The following is a 15207-nucleotide window of genomic DNA, read 5'->3' as shown; positions in this document are numbered from 1 at the left end:
CGGGAACTGGGCAGGCGGCGCGACCGGGAACTGGGCAGGCGGCGCGACCGGGAACTGGGAACTGGGCTGGCGGCGCGACCGGGAACTGGGCTGGCGGCGCGACCACACTCATCCCTACCGCAACCGGCACCGATTGGGCTCCGCCCAAGTGCTATGTGAGGTCAATGAATTGCTGGCACTTCAGGTCCACATCACGCACAGCGGAAGGACCCAGGTAGGGCTGTCCCTCCTCTGCCTGAGTTCTGTACTACCTAAACGCCGTGCGAGTGAGACTCTTCCGACATCGGCCAGCATCAAGCCAGGCAGCAGCTCGAAGGCCTGTCCTCACCTGTGGGCTGACCCTCAGCTTTCAGGCCTGTATGTAGCTTTTGGCCAAAAAGACCAGGGTTTTACCTTTAACCTTTAACCTCTGGCCAATAGGACTCCAAAGACCCAGGGGTGGGTCTGGTCCTTCTGGGGCTGCCACTCAAAGTCAGAGGGCTGCCTTGTAGTGTAGTAGCTCTTTGTGGCCAACAGGGGGCCCCACACAAATATGTGGTTTGAGTGGCGGCAAACGCAGAGACTGGGAACCTACAACCGCAGCCGCGTGAAACTCGCCACAACACCTAAGCATGGAGACCAAGAGATGGCAGAGGGGGCCGTCTTGCAAAAGCACCCCCCCCCACGCGACAAACGTGCCAATCGCTCTCGTCGCCATGGCCCCCGCACGCCACATCCCAGTGCCAATTCGCTTCGTAAATGGCCCGTCCATTCGCAGCACGCCAGGCCCGCCTGCTCTCCCCACGCTAATTAAATCTTAAAAGGGAATTTCCCCGTCTGAATGCGGTGGCCGGCCGATGAGTAACATGTGTTAATGAAAAAATGGCATCTTTATATTTATTGGGTTTCAATTATGGGCCTTTTATTAGGATTAATAATCCCAGAGGATGTGGGGGAGGCCAACATCATTCAGACGCACATCAGTGCCGGCAGGGGGGCTCGTGAGCCGGCTGCAGAACGGGCCCGAGCGAGTCTTTTAGGCGGGATAAAAGGCAGAATAGCTAATGAGGCGATTCCCTGCGAGAGCGACTTTGCAGAGAGGCCAGACCTCATGTCACGTAAGCAAGCTATTTAGTGATCGGTGATCAGTGATCGGTGAAGAGGACGTTCAGAGATGTAACTCGAAGGAGAAGCGCGGTCGCACTCCGCTAAGAGGACGGGGCAGGTATCGCGATGGAGAGAGGAGGACTGGCCATAAACGCTTCATCTACTAATGTTTAACAGGGAACCCAGGAATACGACGGAAGACAACGCGCGTCATTGGTCGCATGAAAAACAGCAGGGTGAGCTCGTCTCTTTTAACTTTTATTAATTAAATACACCATACTTGAGCAAATGTCTCTGAAAATATCACAAATAGATTTATTTTTTTTTTCCATTGAGCAATTATAGGTTGGAGAAAAATCTGTACATGAAGAGTGTTAAGCTGCGATCTGCTTCCACTCGCTCTGCCGTTGGATTGGAGGGGTCTGCAGTTGGGGGGGGGGGGGTGGTTTTGGGGTAGAGTTTAGCCACGTCGGGACAAAAAAACCACTTACATGCATACATACATGGCATTTTACAGATACACAAAGTGTTAATGACCCCCATCTCCACGAAAAGTCATTTCTAATCCCCGAAATTGGGACAAATTCCCTTTACAACACTAAAAATATAGAAAGGAGGAGTATCAGGGTCTCACAAAGGAGTGGACTTGGAAAGGAGGAGAGAACGCGTCGCTGCCCCTTTTATTCCCTCCAAGGCTTGGTTAGTGTTTATTTTTTGTCTTCTCTCTCTCTGAAAAGTCCTCGGTGCATCCGGGTCTCTCTGCCTGACTCCCATCCCTCCAGAACTTCCTCCCCTCTAGTCCAGGCCTGTAGAGCTCGCCATTTCCCACCTGGGGGGGCGGGGGGGGGTCCATCCGTGGAGGAGCAGAAGCGGGAAAGGGGGCGTGTGGGGGTAGGGGGCGTGTTTTGAATGCCGTGACAAGGATTACGATTGCAGGTGTTTGTGAGGGGATGGGTGGGGGCGTGGGGGAGGATTGTTTGCCAGTAACGCCGACACTTGCATGGGTGATGATGGCAGAAAATGCTCTGCTGGGGGGGGGGGGCACTCCTCCTCTCCTAACACACCTGTGGGGCGAGAGAAGCATGAATTAATAAAAGAAAATGAAAACAAAATTTAAAAATGCAACATCAAGAGGCGTAGTTGGGGGGAGGAGGCACCCTTCCGCACTGAGGCCCGGAAAAGGGGTCCATTCAAACGGACCACAAACGGCTCCCGATCAAGGCCATGATGTCAGGAATGGCCAGCCCACCCCCACCAAACCCCAGTCGCTGAGTTTCCATTTCCTAGCATATAATGCAGTCGGGATGATATCTACTGCCAGCTACACTTAAGCCCGACGTAATTTAACGGCGGTATCAGCATAGCGACCATCGCCCCTCCCGATGCTGTCACGTGCGTCGGAGGAGCCATTTCTGATCGACCGGGACTCAGTCCCCGACTCCCCCCCCACGGGTAACGCTCTCTGCAGACGGCCCCCAGCAGGCCGCGGGTTTGTGTTGGGATTCAGGGCTAACCCTCCTGCTTACTTCCTCGCCTCAGACTGTGGAGAGAACGGAGGTCTATTAGTAACGGCAAAGCCCCCACTTTGCGGCTAATTAAAGGAATGGGGCCAGGCATTCCTCTGGGGGGGGGGTTCTGTAGCTCACTGTGAGGAAGGTAATTTGTCTGTCCTGAACAAAGAGATTAGCGCCGAGACTGGAGAAGCCGCCAAACACGTCGAGTGCCTCGCTCCGCGGACATGGACAGCACCAATTACGCCAGCAGCACGGGGGGGAGGGGCATGCTGACGGACGCCTGTCAGCAACCTGGAGCCCCCCACATCCAATCGCATGGATTCCCGGCGTCCCGCCACACTGACGACAGGCTCCTCCTCCCGTTAAGGGTCACATGACCGGCTCCCGGCAGGCGTCGAACGCCATCTTATTAAAACACCTAAGGGAACTGACACTTGAAAGGGAAAAGGCGAACCCCCCCCCCCCCCGTTTAAACATGGCCGTCCCGACGAAGTCCTGCCCATAATTAATGGGCCGGGTCCATCACTCCAGTTGTGTTTTAACATTAATAATTCAGTCATTTTCTCTACAATAGATGTTGCCGTATAAATAAAGGATGAGGCCTACTAACGCTCGCCATGCCAGCCAGGGGGCGGCGTTTAGACAGACGCCTCAAATTAAGGCGGCTCATTGCCTTCATGCAGCTTTCAGTTTACATGTTAGGCGATATCGGTGTGAAGGCGTCAGGCCGCCTTAAAAGGCGAGGGAAGTAGCCTTAATGAAGGCCGTCTGCTGTGGGCCAGAAGGCTGAGCAGAGACGGCCCAAAGTGGGACGTGAACACGCCCTGGTGTGCCCACTGTGCTCGCACGAAACGCAACAAGCACCACCGCCAGGGGGCAGGTTAGATTCCCCAATAAATAGATCTGTTTCAATCGACTCCCGGGTGCAGAAAAATCCACCCCCCCCGATTTCCGGCGGCACCCAGAGCCCGGCTCACGCTCCCCAAAAGCGGGAACCGACGCGTGCGGAGTTAGGGGTGGGGTGGGAACATCTCGTTACCCCGCGATGACTCGGCCGAGGCCTCCCGCCTCGGAGAGACAAAGTCAAACATGCGGTCGGCGGCGATGGGGGAGGGGGAATCCATCACCCATCTGAAATTAAAATTAATCTTTTAATTAAAATTCATCCTTGGACAATCAGATTTAATCTCTCGGCTGGCAAGAGTAATGGATCGACGACCTCAAAATATAATCACAATGAAATATGATACAAATACAATCAGGCAGACTCCATAAAAATTAAAAAAAGGGGAATGCTCCAGTTTGGGCCTGCCTTTCGGGCCGCTTGGGCCTGCCTTTCGGGCCGCTTGGGCCTGCCTTTCGGGCAGCTTGGGCCTGCCTTTCGGGCAGCTTGGGCCTGCCTTTCGGGCCTCGGCGTCCAGCGGGCTGATGGTAATTGTTACAAATGAGTTTCCGCCACAGCAAAACTCCACTCCTGTTGCTGTGTGTGACCCCAGGGTCTTCTGGTGCCGTCTCCTGGCCCTCCGAGCCGCCCGTGTGCACGGACCCAACACTGCGCCCTCAAGGAATCGAGACGATTGCCGGCAACCTGCTTTTACCAAACGTTCCACAAGTGTGTTCCTCAGGAATGTTCCTCAGGAGTCTGGTCGACAGAACGTTAACAGACGGGCTGCACATTTTCAACGTGGCGAGGACAGCTACAGCTATTCCATAATGGGGAGGAATTAAATGTCACCCATATAACTGTGATGTCCGTCACAGGAAACTCTTCCCTGGATGTTGCACTTCCTGCTGATTTAATAGTTGCCTTAATTTCTTGCTCTGTTTGGATGATGTCGTGTAGCTCCTGCATTCACTGGAGGCTCAGCCTTGCTGCACTTATGCCTGATCGGTTCCTTCTCAGCTGTATGACTGTAATATACTGTTTGCCTGACTTGCTTTCGTCCAAATATGTGTGATATATTGTAGAGAGGGTGTCCCCAAACAGAGAGGATAATCCAGGCCAAAGGTCGTCACGGCCCGGGGACCTCCGCACACCCCCTCCCTTCCATATACGCACACTCATGTGGGTGGGGCGGCGCAGGGGGTAGGGTTGGGGGCGGCGCAGGGGGTAGGGTTGGGGGCGGGGCCTACCTTCTGGTCGGGCAACAGCGGGTTCGTCTGCAGCGAGTTCAGGTGCCCGTTGATGAGGGCGGTGGGTCTGTCGTGTTCGCAGAACAAGCTGCCGTTGATGTAGTGGAACCGATCGCCCGGCACCAGACGGTTCCGGCAGGTGGAGCACGTGAAGCACTGCGGGGGGGGGGGAGTATCAGGATGAGATGGAGGCCGGCTGCGGGGGGCCCTCACTCCCACCCCACAGCATGCATTCCTCAACTCCCCAACCAGGCCTCCCCAGACCAAAGTGGGGGGACCGGTGCGCGTGTTTGCAGAGGGTCGACCAAAACACACACGCGGGAAAGAGCGGCCCCCCCTCCCCCCACCTCGTGTTTGAAAAGTACCGCTCTGAATCAACCCCAGTCTTATTCACAACATGGGCAGCGATTCAATAAAAACAGTCCCCCCCCCACCCCCGCTCCGCCACTGGCCGCCGCCCGATTCTGGTCCTGAAAGGCGACACTGTGCCGCTTTATTCGCTCACACCCCCACCGCGCTCAGACCCTGTCGTGCAGGATTGGTCACAGCATCGCATCACATGTCTTAGTTCTCATTTCAGGAGGGTCTCGATGTTTTTAAGTGCAAATTATCCCTGGTGGGGGGGGGGGTCACGCATCATCCTTGAACGTCACCGGGGGAGGATATCTGAAGCCATTAGCTACGTTCATGCACAAGTAAATGGCAAATTACCGGTGAGGCCCCCCCCAGGCATCACGGTCAGGGTTACCTTGAGGTGGTAGACGTTCCCTTGCGCCCGCATCACTAGCTCGCTGGCCGGGATGGACTGGCCGCATGCGCTGCATGCCCCACTGTTCCCGAATAATCTGCAGAGGAGAAAAATCGGGAGGAAGTGATGTCAGCATCAGCAGTACAGTGAAGATCGGCCGGCCGGGAAATCTGCGCATCTCGCCGCATTCATCACCCGGCTGCGACGCAGGTCGACTGCGTAAATTGGTTTGCCGCCGCAGACAGGACGGGGGTCTCTGAGACGGCCACATAAATTCCCGTTTATCAGGAGGACTGAGCGCTGCCCCCCTCCCTCCCCCCCCCATCTTACAAACGTGCTCCAAATTTTCACAGGAAAGCTTTCCGGGGGACATTTTCTTGGTCGAGACCAACCCACAAACCGGCAGAAGCGTCAACGGCGCAAGAACGAAATCACACCTGACATATGAAGGGAGAAAAATAACGACGACGACGAAGTACACAGAGCAGAAACGAAGGACGCGGGTGCGAGGCGTTGACACGGCCTTCCCGTCTGCCGCATGATAGCCGCGGGGACGCAGGCAAATGGGCCGGCTAAGAGGATTTGATCCCACATCTGAGAAAGGCGGCATGGCTGCCTGCAGCCTGCCTGCAAAGCCTCCATCACGGCAGATTTTCCATTAGAAAGCCGGCTTGATATATAGCGTGCATGGGTTAACCTTTTCAATCACGGTGTCAACACTTCAGATTTGCTCGCGCTCATCGCTTTCATCCACGGCCCTTTTCCCTAGCCCCCCCCACCACCACCACCACCCCAACCCCCCCTGATAATGAAATGCTTGCTCCAACTTCCCTCTATCTGCTCCGGAGTCTACAATTTAGATTACTTCATCTTGGCCGGCAACAAACTGAATGAAATTTCGATTTGAGCAGAAAGTAATTTACTGGGATCTGAAACCATTTGTCATCGTATCTGGCTGGGTGTTTGCTCCATCACCGCGGTTTTCCTGTGCAATCAAATAAGACCACAGCATCTGACATGCTCCAGGGAGGGGGGCTGGGTTGGGGGGGGGCGAGTATAGCGTTACTCGGCGTGCATCTGAAACAGGGACGCCAGCTTTAATGGACGGCTTGGGGGGGGGGGGGGGGCACGCACGGACTCCGTCGGCCACGTCGTGAAAGGGGGCGGGGCCGAGACGGCCGGACACGGGGCCTGGCGCCGGTGCTGAGAGCGAGCGAGCGAGCGAGAGAGAGAGAGAGAGAGAGAGAGAGAGAGAGAGGCCCGTTAAGGCAGAACACAAGGAGAAAATGACTTGTTTTCATCACGCTGACCCCCCACACACAGATATTCCAGACTGAAATAAGCACCCACCCCCTCCCTTAGAGAGCGGACCAGGGGTGGGCCGTCGTCACCATGACATGGGCACCTATTGGCTGATGCGGGGGGGACACACTGTCACATGACCGGGGACCGTCTCCAGATATAAAAACCCCGAAGTGAAACAAACGGCAGCATCGACTCGACAGGGGGAATCAAAACTCTGGTTCAAAAATAATTAGCCTCATCTGTGACACGCCAGCAATCAATAACCAAACCGGAAGGACCAGCCCAGACTGGCAGACAGGCGCCTCGTCTCTGTGCCCGGCGATCCCTTCGCGTGTGGCTGGGGGGGCCATGCAGCACGCTTAGGAGACCCTGCGTCGTCAGCGAGCACCACACGCCGTGTCTGTTCGCCAATCACACGCAGTCTCCTGCTCTCATTCCTGCTTCATCACAACCACCCCGTTAATTATTTGACCAGGGGACTGTCAAGGAGAGCTTTTGATTTAAAGATCTGAAGCCATCAGGTGCTCAATTAAGCAGATAGCGGCCCATGTGGGTTTGCGCTGAAATTCTAATAGGCTGCTTTTCCTTGAACTCCTGTTTCGGAGGGAGAGATCCCACAGTCCATGTAATTAAGGCCCAGAAGCTCTTTAACACGACCATTGCACTGGGTTTGGGTCCTGGAGGGCGGGGTGGGGGGGCTCTAGGGGTGGTAAGGGTAATGATTCAGCTATAGAGTGGCGATGCAGAAGGGGTGGTGTCTGCTTCCCCACAGTTTGGGCATCTTACGCAACACAACAGCAACATGGAGGCTGGCTGCCATTTGGACAACTTTTGGGGTCTACTGAGACCCCAGGTCAGATGTTCTGGGGTCTACTGAGACCCCAGGTCAGATGTTCTGGGGTCTACTGAGACCCCAGGTCAGATGTTTAAAAAAGAAACAAAAACCAAACCAGACAAGATTAAATTAAATATAGGGCTGGGGTGTCTATGCACAGTGAGCAACATACAAGTGCAAGTTATATACCATCACAAAAGTTCAATAAAATAAAAACAGCCAGAAAAATATCAATACAAGTTAGAAAGAGCTTTGCATAATAGTATGCTCTGCATTTAAGAGGAGGGTAGGGTAGGGTGGGGTGGGGTGGGGGGGGCAGGGGTATGGGGGGGGGGGTCTGTTAAATTACGCTTGGTTAATTCAGAGAAACAGATCTGGCCCCGAGTGAATTGGCGGCCTTGAATTAATTCTGTTATGACAAATCAAGATAAACGTTTCCCTTAAATTGCATGCGATTTAATTAATTTTTGAGATCCCGGTTTTTCCCCACTAATAGCTCACATGCCCCTGCGCTGTCATACTGCTCGAGTGGGCAGACTTCAAAGCCATATTAAATAACCAACTATTAGATTTACCTAGCACATTCTATTGGAAAAGTGCCATTTAATTACCTAGCCTATTCAATTAAAAGGACAGCATTCACAGCATCTAGCAGCCGCGTGATTACTAGCTAAATTAATTCCCTAGCTGGGTTCCTCTTACAGCCAAGCAGAGGAGAAGAGGTAGAGAATGAAACCGACAGAAGAGCAGCAACACGGGCAGGGAAAGTAAGTTTGCAGGAGGAGTGCAATTAAAATACGGTGGCTCTGTGTTAGCGTGCATGCGTGTGTGCATGCGTTTCAGGGCGTGCGTGCGCTGTCCAAGGCCCCAGCGCCAAGTACGCGGCCCGGGGTGTTCGACTGCGATCTGCCTGCTGCGCGGTCCGGAAACTTTGATTTGTAGGAGGCTGCAGCGGCTTGGTTCGGGTCATGCGCGTCCCTCACAGAGACTAATGCGGTCTGCTTCACCCGCTCTGCCGATCAGTCTCAGGCCCCCACTCCCCGCCACGCAGATTAATGAACACTGGCCGGGCCGGTATTATTTACACTAACGGCAGCGATTCATATTCCATTACGAGAAACGAACCTGCGCCTTTAATGCCGAGAGGCACCCAGCCCTCGTAATAATCCCCCCCTCCAAAAAAAAGCCAATTTTCTTAATTAAATGTTTTGTTTGCGATGTGGCTCTCATCCATTTCGGACACGTCATTCAGGGAAGATCCAAGCCAGAGACCAGATCTCATTAGATTAAACCCATCAGGGCTAAAGGAAAATGGAGGAAGCGCTAATTAAAGCTTTTAATTGCACAGACTCCCCGTCAGACGGTTTTTATCTGGGCTCAGATCCGCCGCCTGCGAGCGCCGTTCCTGCTCTGCGCTTTTCACGGAGAGCACCCTCGTTACCGTCACCGAGCCCTCCTCGCATTTCACCCAGGTTTTTAATTAGGCTGCTTGCCCATTACAACACGGCGTCCTATCGACCAGACCAAGCTTAACGGGGGAGGGGGCCGCAGGAAACTTGAATTCACTTGGAGTCACGTGTGCGGATTCTCCCCAGACGCGAAAACTGCACGACCGTGACCACAGCTGCACCTACAGCTTTGATTCCATGTCACCTGAATACTATCGTTAGCGGGCAGCTACAGTTAAGGAGAGTTAGTCTGCGGGGCCGGGAATGCTGGGAGATCACATGACATACGGTCAGCCCATCAGAGGGAGATAAAAAAAATTCTGAAATCTTCTAGATGAGGACAGTCACTCTAGGAAGTGTGACATGTGACATGGTCAGCCTAGCAGCACTTCGATGGGCATTTTCCACCACGTTGTGCGAGCTCACCAGCGCGCTTCTCCGTTAGCAAGATGAGTTTTACTATTTCTTTAGGGTCCCCCCTCCTCTACTGGACACCAGCATCTCACCCCCCCTCTCCCACCGCTTCTGATTCCATTCAGCTGATTGAAGCTGCACTTTAATTGACGATGTTACATTATCAAAATAACGAAATGCTCTCCCGAGTCGTCATTGTTTTAAACTAACGAGGCTGGAAAGCGAAATCTAGGAATCGGAAGCGGACAGGAAGTTCGCCATTCCTCTGAAGCAGGGCGTCCTACACAGACATCCCTTCAAATTTCTACACCATTCTCCGAAGGCCCCGGAACTTCCGAGTCACATTCCCAAACCCCCCGAACTTTCTCTTGCAAAATCCCAAAGCGAAAAGAATTTCTGCCGAAGGGGACGTACTTTCCTTAATCCCCAGACTTTCCATCAAGAGTCCAAGCCTGTTCTTAAATTAGTGGCATAATACAGGGGTCTTTTCTTCTGTTGCAGTCGTGTCTTCGAAACTCGCCTGAATTTCACAAGCACAGAAGGTCACCCGACGTCCACTCACAGCCGCTTTTTATAACCGGCCCACGAGGGGTTTGATAAAACTGACAAACGCAGAGATTTTTTGGCCGGTTATAAAAGACCACCAGTATTTTCTTAATGCAAAAGCCCAGGATAAGAAGCCGCTTTCATCTTGACAGCTTGACCTTTCGGGAAGGAAGGAAGTCACCGGCGGCGCCGACATCTTAATGTTACGAGTTTTCTTGGGGGGGGGGGGGGGGGGAATAACGTTATCCAGCGAAGAGCCACTTGGTACACGGGAGATGGTGAGTTCTCCAGACGGCCCCCGATCCTCTGCTGACCTAACCTCTTATCTACAACCGGCTCCAAAGGTTCACGAGATGGGGGTCCCCCTCATGATGATCTATCCCCCGCAAAAGGGGAAAGTTCCAGCGTGATTTAATAAAGCGTGTAAACAATATGGCTAACAAACATCGTCGCCAGGGGACAGATAGTATCCCGCCAACCTGAAAAAAAAATCACGTACTGCCCACGGATGGGGTTCGTTCCCATTTACAGAAAACGCGATCGTAACGGTGCGCGGCCAAGCCGCCCGCCCACTCCGGCCCTGCCAGGGCGTCAACGGCACCCCCAACGCTTACTGGGATGCTGGCGCCCCCCGCTGGTGACCCCCTCACCTGATGTAGTCGTTTCTGCAGAGGATCATGCCGCTCTTGGTGTAGCAGGACGTGCCGATCTCACCCAGCTGGGCCTGACAGCACGAGCACTTCAGGCAGCGGCTGTGCCAGTAGCTGTCCATGGCGTACAGCAGGAAGCGGTCGGCGATTTTGCCCCCACACCCCGCACACCTTTTCCAGGGCAGGGTCCCCGCTCCACCGGGGGGTGGCTGGGTGCTGCCGCTGGGATTCACCATGGTGTCGGTGTCTGTGGGGGGGGGGGGGGTGCAAATAAAAACAGAGACGAAAACAGGTCCTTCAGGTTAAGGAAAGTATGAAGCAAATATCACGGGAAAACCAGGGTCTGCTTACGTCTCGGTGAAACCCAACCCAGTCTGTAGAGGCCAGCCACAGCGGAAATGGAGGGTTTGGGCTTGGGTAAGCAAGACCAAGTTTTCAGAGAAGTTTTTTTTCAATCTCCCCCCCCCGCGCAGATGCTCTGACCCCCTCCCGAACTTCTCCTACAATACCCATTACAGATAAGGCATGAATAGCCCCTCAATACTGATACATCTGACATTTACACGGGTCTAATTTTGTAGCAGGAAAAAGTGGAACGGTATCACAGAAAGGGGGTTATTTTTTATTATTTCTGATGCCCCCCCCCCCCAGTCCTTCAACAATGCAACTGTGCTCTTTCACCCAGGGGAATTAGCAAAAGCGTTGGGTTTCCAAACATGAGTCATTAAAGCGGGGTTCAGTGAAAACTACACCTCATTATCGGGCCCGAAAGCCGCACGTTTATCTATCGCGCTCCCTTTGTGCTCGGCTGCCAGTTGTCGGAGCTGTTATGCTTATTATAGGTAGTTCTCCGAAATGACACCGCGACAGAGGACACGTTTGCTGGTCCGGAGCCTCCTGCGGCTCCCGCTCGCTTCTCCTCCGGCCCTTTCGGCGTCCTTCTCTCAGATTTCATCAGCATGCCAGCGATAGCTTCAGGATCCCAGGTATAAATAGATGGCTCTCCTTTGAGAGCACTTGTTTAACCTGTTATACAAACACATTTAGAGCACTTTTGCCTCCCTAATCTGCCCTTGATCGCTCATCTAAATGCTGCGGTTGTCCCGCGGTTCCTCCGGGCTTAAGGCTGCCGGCTGATAACACTCCGGGTGATGGAGCAATTAAAGCGCCATCGGTTTTCGTGGAGGAGCCTAAATTGTCTTTAAATTGAACCTTCTCTCCCCCCCCGCAACCGCTAAAGCAGGTCAATATGCGCTGTGGCAGCGAAGTAATTCTTTGCTTATTAGAGAAAGAAAGGAGCGTGAAAGCGATAGAGCCGCTAATTAAAAGGGCGCAACTTTAAGGGCTTATAAAAAACACGCAAAGTCCGTACTGGATACGCGCCGCTTATAAATTATTCTGCACAAGACGTTTTTTATATAAAAGCAGCAAACGCAATTACCTGCGGTATATTAACACACGCTTCAATGGTCAGTAATAGTCCATTTGTAGCTGGTCCGCAGAATAACATTTTTCTGTCTCAGAAACGGTGTCAGTGTGACAGGCGACAATCAATAGGCGGCCATTTGTTTGGCTCTAAGGGATCCCTTTCGGCCACAGCATTCCTCTTTAATACTTTCAATTACTGGCGCATCCTCCGGCTCCATTTATTTCTCGCCTTATTAGCTGCGGAAAATGTACCTGGTGTATTTTATCGATTCGTATTCGCCGCACACTTTTCTATTTCGCTCGTCGGCTAATGCATTTTAATTTTTAATCCTTTCCAATTCCTTCAGGAAAGACTTCATGGAGGACTCGGCCAAATCTTTGTTGAAAGGTAATTAGAGGAGAGCAGGAGGGGGGGAGAAGAGAGGGAGAGAAAAACGTTACACTAAGAAAAGCATTGAATAAGTCCATTAGCTGCAGCTCATAAGGACAAGCAGCAATACCTTAGTGCTGATTAAATCTAAAGGCGATGCATCAAAGCGCCCGGTCCGAAAAGTAAGTCTCAGGATAAATAAGACGGGACCATCGTCAAGTTTCATTGCCAGTTTCACGGGAAGAGGGAGAGAGGAGGGTGGCTCAAGGGGAGGAAAAAGCTTTTAAATTAAATGGGCTTACTTCGGTAATTACATGGACAGGCAATTTAAGCGCTAACATGGAGTCAGTGAAACAGAAAACAGATTAAGCAGCTGCAGGCAAAGTGGTCCCGGTGCCTTTCCAAATCGTGCACCAAAGTAAGAAATATAAAGCGAAATGTAATCGGGGGGACATTACAAATTCCCTGCGCCTCTTCTCTGACAACTTTACGCTCGGATGATCTGATCTCTGTACCGGAGAAGGGGGAAATAAAAAAAAAATACTCTAAGCTTTAATATGGAAGATCTGGGTCTATATGAGAGAGGGCAAACTGAAACTACGAGTATACGTGCATCGACTACGTCTCTGCTTTTTTTTAGATCGAATGGCGTAATTCTATATAATTATAGCATCACGCGTATTAAATTAATGTTGGTTGTCAGTTATAGTTATATCGTAACCGCGCATGGAGGTAAATGTGTGGATGCCTCGTAATGCAATCATCTCTGATATCCATTAATCGCAATATATCGCAATTAATCAAAGTAAAAAAATATTACTCAAAAGCCATAGGAATGCAAGGTTTTCAGGAAAACACCTACCTGTTTTTGCCTGCTCAAAATGCAATGCCTGGATCGTGTCCTGATAACGAGATCTCTCCGATTAAAAGCTGTTTATTTGTTGTAGTTGTTATTATCAAAATAAATCGATCGAGCTGACCGAAGTGGTCGCGTCGCAGAATCAGATGTCAAAGGCAAGACGCAGCCCCTCCACTCCGGTATCGCGAACCGTCCTATGAAATATCTCTCACTGCAAGTCTAACGCAAACGTGGTTTCTGTGTTGTATTTCCACCGGCGCCGATGTTTTTACTGTGGTTTTAAAGGTGGCTCGGGGATGTCCTTGGAAATGCGCCGGCAGAGACACACAGGCATCGTTTCCACGCAGCAGACACGGAGCGTATTAATATTTTTCTCGCTTCTGGGAATGAGCGTCCCGCTTTCCCGCACCGACAGACGACCGCTGGGCTCCCGCGATCCCCCCGTTGCTACATGTGGCGGTGACAGAAGGAAAATCTCAAGTACTCATCTTAGGGGGCGGGCGGGGACGGAGCGTGCCGGTGACGTAAATCGGCCCGCAGCCAATCGGAGTGCGGCCCATTCAGGCGGAATAACGAAATCGGCCAATCAGAAGGATGCGAGAGTGACTTCGGCGCACCAAGTAAAGGAAGGAAAAATGTAGTTAGGGACTCGGGCTGGAAGCCGTATCTCCTATCATGCGCTCCAGTCAAAAGTCATGTTGTTTTTGCAGCGTCCTCCGCATAAAACCTACTAAATGGTTAAAGATGCAAAAATATAAATAAACGACAGCGCTGACATACTTTCCAAGCAAATAGATTACAAATAGGAAAGCATGGGGGACTGCGTGCTTTAAAATAAGATCCACCTTTATGTAATATTAAAATATTTGATTATTCGTAAAAGATGATAAATGGGCTAAAGATGTTCTGTTAGACAAACCGCTCCCCTTTAATAATGGCGCGCAGAGCAGAATTCAGCGTCGCAAAGCGCCGGCAGGCTGGCGTGACTCTGAACACGTCTGGTCTTTCAAAACACGTTACTTGAACCGTGGCAGTGTAATTTAGTTTCAATGTCACTGAAGAAAATGTAGCAATTTATTTGATACGTTCCGGATTTCTCCCCCCACTTGAAACTTTACAGTGGCGCCACCACCTGTCAAACTGAGGGATCGCTGAAACTAAAGTTGTTTTTCTTGTTTATAACTAAAGGCAGTCCTCGTGATATTTGGAGAAAAATATTTATGCAATGTAATGCAGGAAAATACATAACGCTACGTTGTATTTTATCCAGATACTTTTTGGAAGAAGACACTGAGGTGTTCTGTTTTTGGGACAACAAAAAAAAAAACAAGATTAACTATGCACTTTTAGTAAACGATATGTTTTGGTTTTGCGTAGGATGATTAGAAAACCGCAATAAATGCCAATCTGATGCATTATTCATAGTTCTGTGAAAATGTTCACACCTGAGGCGCGAGTCTGTGGGGCCTTTCCGTGCAGCGTCACGGATTCATAGGGAAACCGCAAAATATTAGAATTTCAGCACTGATACATTTATTAGTTATATAATGATGCATGGAAAATATAGGTTGCTGTTGGTTGTATACCTGGTGTGTTTTTAATGCTGTAAAAAGATTTCGGGTATTAATGGACTGTGGTCAGGGAATTATGGGCAAATAAGATTAGATTCTGAGAATTTCCTTTAAAGCCTAGTATGTCACTGTGACCACTGCCCCCCTGACTGGCCCCCGTTTGTTCTGCTGATAAATTTGGGGAATGCCGAGACAGGAACACGAAGTCCCACCAGTGCTGATGAAGAATACAGCTCGCCATCGTTTCCTGCTCAAACAAAACATCTGCATGTTCTCCTGACGAAAAACTTTTGTTTTCTG

General features: G+C 51.4%; 1 protein-coding gene across 1 annotated transcript; it reads right to left on the bottom strand.

The window, feature by feature from the left end:
* Positions 1-1379: 1379 nt before the first annotated feature.
* On the bottom strand, positions 1380-13921 carry LOC125728080 (LIM domain transcription factor LMO4.2). Its single transcript, XM_049005149.1, has 5 exons — positions 13340-13921; positions 10680-10926; positions 5482-5578; positions 4734-4889; positions 1380-2150 (listed from the first exon to the last, which is right to left on the bottom strand). Exons 2-5 carry the CDS (start codon positions 10913-10915, stop codon positions 2142-2144), a joined length of 498 nt encoding a protein of 165 aa, XP_048861106.1. The 5' UTR covers positions 10916-10926; positions 13340-13921; the 3' UTR covers positions 1380-2141.
* Between the last annotated feature and the right edge of the window lie 1286 nt (positions 13922-15207).

Source organism: Brienomyrus brachyistius, unplaced genomic scaffold (genome assembly GCF_023856365.1).
Source record: "Brienomyrus brachyistius isolate T26 unplaced genomic scaffold, BBRACH_0.4 scaffold153, whole genome shotgun sequence".
Lineage (NCBI taxonomy): Eukaryota > Metazoa > Chordata > Actinopteri > Osteoglossiformes > Mormyridae > Brienomyrus > Brienomyrus brachyistius.
The sequence above is the reverse complement of the archived record's forward strand: the minus strand, read 5'-3'. Positions and strand labels throughout refer to the sequence as shown.

Coding starts and splice junctions, on each gene's coding strand:
- LOC125728080 (XM_049005149.1), bottom strand. CDS start 10,915: ATGGTGAATCCCAGCGGCAGCACCCAGCCACCCCCCGGTGGAGCGGGG. Junction 5,579..10,679: donor TGCAGAAACGACTACATCAG/GTGAGGGGGTCA, acceptor TCTCCTCTGCAG/ATTATTCGGGAACAGTGGGG. Junction 4,890..5,481: donor GGAACGTCTACCACCTCAAG/GTAACCCTGACC, acceptor CCCCCCCCGCAG/TGCTTCACGTGCTCCACCTG.